This window comes from Chelonoidis abingdonii, chromosome 10 (genome assembly GCF_003597395.2).
Source record: "Chelonoidis abingdonii isolate Lonesome George chromosome 10, CheloAbing_2.0, whole genome shotgun sequence".
Lineage (NCBI taxonomy): Eukaryota > Metazoa > Chordata > Testudines > Testudinidae > Chelonoidis > Chelonoidis abingdonii.
The window spans coordinates 9,809,211-9,819,087 of record NC_133778.1 but is presented as its reverse complement, the minus strand read 5'-3'; the positions used below and the strand labels follow the sequence as shown (position 1 = coordinate 9,819,087).

Here is a 9,877-nt window from a genome sequence, read left to right as displayed (position 1 = left end):
GGCATCATAATTCAGCTTCCATGCGGCCATGGTAAGGCTTTATGTTTGACTTCTCCAGCATTCACCTGGCCTTTGAGACTCCTCAGAACAACAAGCATAGGGCCAGTGAGGTTTCTTGGTAAGGAAAAAAGTCTAACTGATTCGTGGCTGTGCTGGAAGCTTAGGGACCACATGTATCAAGTTTGTTCCAAGAGTCCAAGCCAGTGTCTTGATGGACGAGCTCTCTCACGAGATCAGGTATTGGGGGGAGGAAGGGATATAGGTTGGAGCGCTATGACCAGTATTTAGACTAGGGACTATGGAGTTCACAGTGCTGCTACGAGAGGCCACCTGACATTGAGACTGTGGGCACAGCAGCACAGGCTGTTGACGATTCTATGGATTAGACTTGGTGTACAGCTAATTTGGTCAGCATGTTGCCCTGTGGTTGGCCACGAGCCTGCGTGACATTGCTAACCCGCATGGTGGCTGCAGCTGTGTTGACAGAAGAATGCTTCCATCACTGAAGGGCCTGTCTTTCAGGGAAGTGGTGTCCTACACTAAAGGAAAACCCCCATTTCTGTTGGTATTGTCTGTGTCTATACCACTGCGTTATACTGTCCAATAGAGTGCGGGAGCTATGCCGGTACAGCCCACCACTCCCCCCCCCGTACTATACATGTACCCATAGGGTTAAACTCCCATTATGATTCCTTTAGGCATGTTGAGCTTCGCCGATTGAAACAGAGGTGCAGGAAGGGTTAAACTGGAGCCACGTCTCCTGCTATGCTGAGTGGGAAATCGAGGCATGGGGCCTAACTCTTTAGAGTGTACGCAGCTAATCATCCCAGGGCCCTGGAGCGCCCTATCAATGCCTTTTGAACAGGGTGTTCTCGTCTTTGCAGAATATGGCCCCGAGAAGAACGCAGCAGGTGGGGGCGGGGCCTTCCATGGAGCAAACCTACATCTCCAAGGTGGTTCTGCTGGGGAGCATGGCCCTGGGAAAGTCAAGCATAGCCTTCTGCTATGTGAAAAATGACTTCAGGGAATCCATGCCCACTGTGGGATATAAGTGAATGGCAGCAATGAACTAATGCTTTGGTGCAACAGAAAGGGCCTGATCTGCGTCTCCCTTGTAGCAGGAGTGTCTCTGCAGAAGTCAGCAGAGCTACGCTAGCGTGAAGTTTGCTTTAGCTTAAGTGTCAGGCCTAGCAGAGAAGCAGCAGGACGTCACTCAGGAGGCAGGGTTAGGGGCTCCAGTTGGCAGCTATGGCACGCGGCCACACTAAGCACATTAATTCGGTGGTGTGCGTCCATGGTCTGAGGCTAGCGTCGATTTCTGGAGCGTTGCACTGTGGGTAGCTATCCCGTAGCTATCCCATAGTTCCCGCAGTCTCCTTCACCCCTCCCTTCGTGAAAGCAGCAGACAAGCATTCCGCGCCATTTTCCTGGGTGAAACTGTGCAAAGCGCATAGCGCTGGCGCACATTACTGACTCATCAGACCTCAGCAAACCAATGTCCCCTTTGTTATTGCTGGCTTTTGCTTTGTGCTCCACAATTCTCTTGTGAGATTAAGGGGAGACCTTTATGGCGGAGAGTGGGAGGCAGAGGCAAATCACCTGGCCGCGGATTACGCGCAGCCAGACGCCAGGGCGCTTAGAAAAGCACACGCAGGAGGCGGTGCGCATCAGAGAAGCTTGAAAACGAGTGTCCATCACGGGCCAGGTGTACGGTGTGACTGCTGCCTGTATTTGTTTCCCCTTCATGAACCCCCAATCCCTTTGATTCACACTCCGTTCCCTGTAAGCAACTCCCCCTCCCCTTCAATACAGCTTGCTTAAGGAAATAAAGTCACTGTCAAAAGTTAAAAATCATTGTATTCATTAATTAAAAAGTAATAATTATAAAAAACGATGGCCGAGAACTGACAAGGTTATCCCGAGTGTGGTTTGGGTAGGAGGAATAGGAGGGAAGGAAAAGGCGCATTAAACCACATTCCACGTAATGACAGCCTTTTGGTTGGACTGTCCATGGGGATGGAGTGGAGCGGGCACACGAAGCCTTCCCCACGCAGTCTTACACATCTGGGTTGAGGAAGATATGGAACATGGTGAGTGGTGAGGTATGGTTTACACAGGGCCTGCAGGCGGCACTCTGGAGCCCACTGCTTCTTTCCTGAAGATCCACCAGACGTCGCGAGGATATCACGTTTGATCACGCAGCAGCTACCAGCGTTGCATTCCGCCACCGCTGAGCGTCCTCTCCGCCACCTCTCATCTCGAGTGCCCTCCTATCCTCCACGTTGTCCCTTCCTAGCTTCACATTGGTCCCTCCTGTTTCTCACGTTCACTGGCATCTTTCCTGTACTTGCGTAACACGTCCTGTCCACTCATTCATATGAGCTCTTTCATTTCGGGTTACTTCCATGATTTCGAGAAACATTTTGTCTCGCGTCTTCTTTTTCCTCTGCCTATTCTGAAGATAGCCTTCGGGATGGAGTAGGGAGGCTTGGAGAAATGTGCAGCTGCTATGAGTGAGGAAAAAAAGGAGAGAGAATATTAAAAGATACATTTTTACAGACAATGGTTCTACTCTTTCACAGTTGAACACCATAATTCACTCCTTACCATAGCACATGTGAATTTCACTTACAAGGTCGCATTTTGCATCTTAATACTTGAGTGCCTGCATCTCTGGTGGTTACAGAATCTCACAAACGCAGGTCCAGCATCATAATTCCAGCTTGCATCGGCCATGGTAAGCCATTGTCTTTCGGCTTCTTCCAGCTCGTTCATATAACAGTGCCCTCTGATGCTTCTTTCGCTGCTTAACATGCAAGGCAGCCAGAAGCCAACCCCCCAATCCCAATTCTGTATGATGATTGCTTTACCCCTCCCCCCACCGCATGGCTGCGTATCATGGATAGATCACTGCTAACGCACCCCCCTTCCCCGCCCCCACCGCGTGGCTGGTAGCTGGGAAGATTCCTGCTAGCCAAATGCAAAAAAGCTCAGTTCTATCCTTCCTCCCCTCCCCCCGCTTGGCTACGTGCAAGGAAGGATTTCTTTTAAGCAACAGCCCAGTAGTAAAATGGCCATCTCTGTCCCCTTAATTAAATTCCTGAATTTCAACCAGGTTACCATGAACGATATCACTCTGCTGAGGATAACAGAGCAAGATAAAGAACGGATGTTTCTTGAATGCCAACAATCACCAGGACTATACGCAGCTATGCTTTGTCATGCAATGATACCTGATTACTTGCTACATGCATGGCGTGGTAAAGTGTCCTACCATGGTGGACAGAACAAGGCTGCCTTCCCAGAAACTTTCTGCAAAGGCTTTTGGAGTACCTCCAGGAGCGCTTCACGGAGATATTCCCTGGAGGATTTCCGTTCCATCCCCAGACACGTTAACAAACTTTTCCGGTAACTTTCCTGGCCGCGAATGCATCCCAAGCCCTCATGGCAAATCACTCATTAAAAAAATGCTTGCTTTTAAACCATGTTTTATATTTACAAAGGTACACTCACCAGAGGTCGCTTCCATGGCTTCACTGTCTGGGCTAGCGGCTTGGGAGGGTAATTCCGTCTGGGTCACAAAAAGCTCCTGGCTGTTGGGGCTAATGGAGTGCTGTGTGCTCACTGCAAGGTCATCCTCCTCTTCCTTCTCCTCCTCCTCCTCATCTTCCCCCTTCGCAGAATCCTCAGCCATGGTTGAGATTACAACCCCCACCTCGGAATCCACGGACAGGGGTGAGGTAGTGGTGGCGCAGCCCCCTAAAATTGCATACAGCTCAGCGTAGAAGCGGCATGTTTTCGTCCCTGACCCGGACCTTCTGTTTGCTGTGTTGCTTTTCTGGTAGGCTTGTCTGAGCTCCTTAACTTTCACTCTGCACTGCACTGAGTTCCTGGTGTGGCCTTTTTCCATCATAGCCTTGGAAATTTTTTTAAATATTTTTTCATTTCGTCTGTTGGAACGGAGTTCTGTTAGCACAGAATCCTCTCCCCATATAGCGATAAGATCCAGTACCTCCCGTTCGGTCCATGCTGGAGCTCTTTTTCGATTCTCAGGAGACTGCATTGCTACCTGTGCTCTGTGGTCACCTGTGCTAATCAGAGCTCCACGCTGGCCAAACAGAAAATGAAATTCAAAAGTTCGCGGGGCTTTTCCTGTATACCTGGCCAGTGCATCCGAGTGCAGATTGCTGTACAGAGCGGTCACAATGGTGCACTCTGGGATACCGCCCAGGGGCCAATACCGTCGATTTGTGGCCACACTAACCCTAATCCGATATGGTAATACTGATTTTAGCGCTACTCCTCTCATCGGCGAGGAGTACAGAGACCAATGTAAAGAGCCCTTTGTATCGATATAAAGGGCCTCGTAGTATGGACGGGTGCGACGTTAAATCAGTTTAATGCTGCTAAAATCGGTTTAAATGCGTCGTGTAGACCAGGCCTCAGCTCAGGCACAGGACTGACAACTGCAAGGTCTGTAAAAATCTGGTTAAGGTAGCGCAAGTCGTGCAGGCTGATGTGCCCATTTTAAAAGCTGGGCCTTTTGTGACGCTGCTCTTCAGAGCTGGCTCTTTAGGCACCTACCTAAGAAGCACATCTGAAAAAAGTCAGGCCTCAGCATCTCCTACTCCACCGACACCAGTGGTAAAGTGCCTTTGCAGCTCACTGGCAGGGAGGCTCAGGCCACATGCAGGCCACATTTCTCTGCTGAGAGTAGATTGGAGATAGGGACCAAAAAAACCATGAACGGGGAAAAGCACCACAGCTGTGTTCATTGTGGCATTAGACTGACATCTAGTGGTTGTTTGTAGGTAGTGCGGCATTTCAGTGGGTCGTGTCAGCAGAGTGTTTTGGTCTGCACTAAGCCAAGAGAGCGTTCACCATTTACTATTAAACGTTATAGATTTTCCCCTCTGCGTTCTCTCTGTGCTCTCCCCCCAGCCCTGGCTCTCCCAGCTGCCCTCACAGAAATACTACCAATCACACTGCATTATTTATGGGTGTGTGCCAGTACCATTCACAGCGCTCACTGCGAAATTGCACCACGTTCTTACTCTCGCTGCAGAAACTGACACGGGCGCATCCTGGAAACCTAGGAACTGCACTTCAGAGTCTGATCTAGTGGGGTTTGGTTGGAACCGCCCCTTGTAAAATTTCTGGGTGTCAGAAACAGATGTAACACTCTGTTCTGCCCTGCTTGTGACAGAGGACGTATGACAACGGAGTCTCCAACAGATGCCATTTAAAAGGCTGTCTTCCCAGACTCCCAGCAGCTCTGCCCATTATATCGCTCCAGTCAGTCTAGTCAAAGTAGCCCATCTAGCCTTGCCAATGTGATCAGCAAACCTGCTTTTGATATATTCCCGGTATTTCAACAGAAACCCACTCACACTAGAAATAGGTGAAATTTCAGCTGAAGATTTTTTTTTTCTGAAGAAGCTGCAGATCCAGGGAAACCACCACATTTTATGAGTTCATGGTAACAGTATTCACATAGCCAGGTTGGTCCCAGAATATTGAAGAGACCAGGTAGGTGTTTTATTGGACAAATTTCTGTTGGTCGAGAGGACTAGGGTGGCCAGATGTCCCAATTGTATACGGAAAGTCCCAATATTTGGGGCTTTACCTTATCTAGGTGCTTGTTACTCTCCACCTCCATTCCGACTTTTCACACTTGCTGTCTGTCACCCTAGATGGGACAAGCTTTTGAGCTTTACAGAGCTCTTCAAGGTCTGGGTAGGAAGAGGAATATTAGATGTAACACTCTGGTTCCTTCCTCAGACTTGAAGAAGAGCTCGGTGTATCATGAAAGTGTGTCCCTTCCCCCAACAGAAGTTGGTCCGAGATAAGATCTTATCTCACCCACCCTGTAAATTCATGGTTCACGACATTGTTAAAAAAAAGACTGAAAAAAATCACTGTTTCATTGTTTTGATTTGAAATGACCTTCAAAAATTCCTTTAATCTTATTTTTAAAAAATTATTTAGAATAAGCAATGTTAAAATAAATGTTTCATTTGACCCAGAATAAAATTTCTCCCTACGTAGAGTCAAAAAATCTTTGAAACATTTCATGTGGTGTTGGACTTGCAATGAATTTTTTTTTGACTTTTCAACTTGCACCCAACAAAACCAAACCACCATTATTCACCCAGTTCTGCTACGCGCTCCCATCATCAGATACAAAAAGATTCATCTCAATAGGCCACACTGGTGGAAAACATGGCTTTAGCTTTTATTGGAGATGTCAGCACAGGGTCAGTTAAGTCTCTTGAGGAAGTTTTGCCGCTTAAAGATCCTGGTATGAGCTAGGGAGGCCATTGATGTTCATGGGACTGAGCCCCACCGGTTAGATGTTGACTTCAATGGAGGCAAGGCCAATTTACATAAGCAAGGATCTGGCTTTGTGTCTTTACATCAGAAATAGGCAGAAAAACACTTTTCTTCTGCTTTTAAAGAAGGGTCCTGACCTTTGCCAGGACAGTGGGGAAGGAGGACCCAAGGGGTCTCCCACACTGCCACACAAACCAGGCAGTCACAGTGCCTATACGAAGGAGTGTGCTGTCATTCGCCTACGTTACCTGGCACTCAGAGGAGGCTTCTGTCCCTCCCAGGGCTCTCTGGAGAGCTTTGGCTCTGTACTGTCCCCTCTACCTCAAGCCCATGTCTTTGTCAGACAGTCTGGCCCTTAACAGCTGGCTTCTGCCTATCTACTGTGCATATTCGCACATTTGAGCTGCTATAGCATTTTCAGACCAAGGATTTTCAATCATTTTGCAGACATTTGCTGGCTTTTAGAGCACTCCAGGGAGGTGGATTTTAATTAGATCCATTTTCCATCTGAGACAGAAAGGTTAAGGGTTAGACTGGGACTTGGCCCACACATTTGCCTGGAGGAGTATGGGAATGCAGAGGCCTCTGCCCCACCTCTACGCCTCTGGGCCAGGTGTGCAGGAGCAAACGTGCACCTCTCCCCTCCCTAGAGCAGGTAGAGAGGGCGATCAGGCATGGCCTTGGTGTCACCCCCGCCCACTGGTCAGCATAGCCCTGCCAGTTTGGGGGTGGGGCAGGTTTGTTGGCATGGGCTAAGAGCAAGAAAAAGCAGCTGTAGCTCAGGAGCATCTGAGCACCTCCCCGGGGCTATTCCTAGGAAAGCACTGCTTATGTATAATCAGGGCTGTGCTTAGCGGCCCACGCGAGCCATAAGTGACTTGCCCAAGGTCATAGAAATCAGTGTCAGGGAGATGGCAGTATTTCTGTTACAGCAGCACCCGACAGGGGCCAGGCACTGTACATCTGGATTATAACTCAAGACTCTTAATTCCCACCCCACCATCAAATTTCCTCCAGCTAGATAGCTGCAAAACCAAAGCTTGCTAATGCCACCAATATTGATGGATTGAGCAAGAACCATTGTTCTCAATACTCTTCCTCTCTCCATCTTCCAGCTACACCCTGCTGACGTGCATTGGTGTAGTACGTTGCTGTTATTGGGTAATACCAGTTCACCAGCATGCTTGTTACATTGCTTTTGGTAGAGGAGGGGGTGTTGTAATTCGCTCTCTCATCCTACCTCCCCCATGCAGCCCTTTCCAACCGAGTCTCGACACCCATCTTTCACACAGATCACCGATATAAAGGTTAACATTAATTAAGGAGCATGCTATTGCTTTCTCAAGGAGCTATCCCAGCTCTGTCTCTTCCAGGTTCTTTCTTCACCCAGCTGGTATGTTTAGAGACTGCCACGATTAAGCTTGAGATCCGGGACACTGCAGGACAAGCGAAGTACCATAGTGTTTGCCACCTTTATTACAGCAGGGCGAATGCTGAACTTCTTGTATATGACATAACCAGAAAGGTAAGAGCAGTGATGCTGGTTCTCCTGCCTCTCTCCTCCAGAAGGGTTTGCCTTTAACGTTCTAAAATATCCAGACTGAATCTTGATAATGCGGTCATGCCGTTGGTAGGCTGCACTAGTTCTAGTCAGGGTAGCTTCCCAATACGTCTCCAGACATTTTTCAACCAAGACTGCTTTTTCCTGCACACATCATGCAAGGGCTACACATCCTGGGCAGGTTTGTCCTTTGTCTTCTGGTAAAGATGGTTGAAGACATGCAAGGAACTGGTACAGGCATTTCACTTACAGTGGACAAGAAATACTCACGCTTTCTCCCTAAAAACCAAGATTTCTCTATCTACCCCTGCCTCCCAGCCCAATCCAGCTCACCAGCCAAGTAGGTAATGAGGGAGCATCACTAAGTGCTTTGTGTTCCCCTACCCTCATGTAACCCACACACCTTCTGGGTGTGGTGTTCTGTCCCATCTAGTGGCACTGAGACCACTTAGAGAGCTCAAATGAGTTTGCTGTACAACCTTAGCTAGCTGGCTTTTAGCTCATGTGGTAGAGGCTCATGCACTAAGCTCCAGAGGCCCCAGGTTAAAGACTTTCCTGAGCTATGGTGGGTTTGTTCAGAGGGTTTCGAGGGTGCATTGGTAGGTTTCAGTGTCAGAGAGGATGTTCCCAAATTTTGCTTCAAAATTTGCCATCAATGAGTTGATGCAGAAAAAAAATACATAGATGCTTTGAATTACATTAAAAAAAATTCAGAAGCCTCACTAGAAGCTGATGCTGCATCACTGACCACCAAGTCCAATGAATGAGAACTGCATGGGGACAAAAAGAGCTTGAGGGTTTAACTCTCGGATCCGTGTCTTCAGTGAGTTTTAACAGGTTCCAGTCACAGAGCGGCTGCAAAGCCTTGAGCTGCGCAACAGAGAAAACAAGTGTGGCCTAAACAGTTCGGCTGCAACCGTGTGACTAGAGCAGAAGGAGCATGAGCTGGGGAAATAGGAAGCTTTAGGTCTTGCAGCAGAATCTGCTGGAATGCAACGGTGGCTCTATCACCGGACACGCTGCTCTTCAGAAAGGTGGGGAACTAAAGTCAGTGTAAACTAAGAGCTTGTCTGCACGAGCAGGGGACAAGGTCTAGGATGCACTTGTGTGTTGTGCACTAACTGGCCTATAAGGACCTGCTGACACGCACAGAGAGTTCCCTAGTGTGCATCATTGCAGCACCACAGGCCTGTTATTGCACAACACACTGGAATGTGTCCCACTCCAGTGCAGACTAATGCACCATGCAGATGAGTTCTAAGCATTAAGGATCTCTTGTACATAATTAGTCTGACAGTGCAAGTGCTGGAGCTAACAACGAGGGTACAAGGCCCTAAGGCAGTTTGCAGCATTGAGCTTGGAGATTTGTCCCAGAACCACCCTTGCAAAAAGCTGGAGATTTCTGCATGCTCCTCTTCCTACTTCTCAGCCACTAGTCAGGAGTACCACAATTTGCTCTGCTACACTAGTTTGTGTCCATTCTGAGCTTGCTTCTCCAGGTTGACACCATGAAGCCCTGTCCACACTGGGCAGGGCTCTGTCACGCCTGCGATGTCTAATCATACAGGGAGGAGCTGTGTCTGTCCATCAGGCCTAAGGAAAAGATCCAATACCTTGTAAATGGAGCCTTTATTTCCACCACTTTCCAGGAAATTTACCAACCTGGATGTGATTACTGTGCAGAACACATCTAAGTCTACTTTGAAATAACCCTGTTTTTGTAACTTTCCCACCCAACTAGGAGGCGGAGGAGTTTGCAAAGAGCAAAAGCTTAATCTACATGGAAACGTCGGCAAAATCCAATCACCAAGTGACCGAGGTGTTTATGGCCATAGGTAAGTTCCAAGTGAGAAGTTGCTGGACAGATAAGAGCACTAGAGAGATGCTGAGGTCTGTGCCAGCTCTCTGCCTTGTGAGCTACAGCACAGCACCACTTGTCTCCTCCCAGTTGCTCAGCGGCAATTAGGGTTGAGTCACTTGACC

At 48.4% G+C, this 9,877-nt stretch overlaps 1 protein-coding gene and 1 long non-coding RNA gene across 2 annotated transcripts in view; both read left to right on the top strand.

Annotated features, from left to right (window-relative positions):
* The window catches only part of LOC142047387 (uncharacterized), a 135,262-nt gene that overhangs the window by 82,298 nt on the left and 43,087 nt on the right, over nucleotides 1-9,877 (top strand). The gene's annotated exons all lie outside the window — the stretch shown is intronic.
* Nucleotides 620-9,877, top strand: part of LOC116835027 (ras-related protein Rab-17-like) — an 11,131-nt gene continuing 1,873 nt past the window's right edge. Inside the window, exons 1-6 of the mRNA XM_075069804.1 lie at nucleotides 620-625; nucleotides 885-1,047; nucleotides 7,707-7,858; nucleotides 8,213-8,234; nucleotides 8,852-8,928; nucleotides 9,636-9,740. Coding sequence (XP_074925905.1) covers nucleotides 620-625; nucleotides 885-1,047; nucleotides 7,707-7,858; nucleotides 8,213-8,234; nucleotides 8,852-8,928; nucleotides 9,636-9,740 — 525 coding nt within the window. The remainder of the gene's footprint in view (nucleotides 626-884; nucleotides 1,048-7,706; nucleotides 7,859-8,212; nucleotides 8,235-8,851; nucleotides 8,929-9,635; nucleotides 9,741-9,877) is intronic.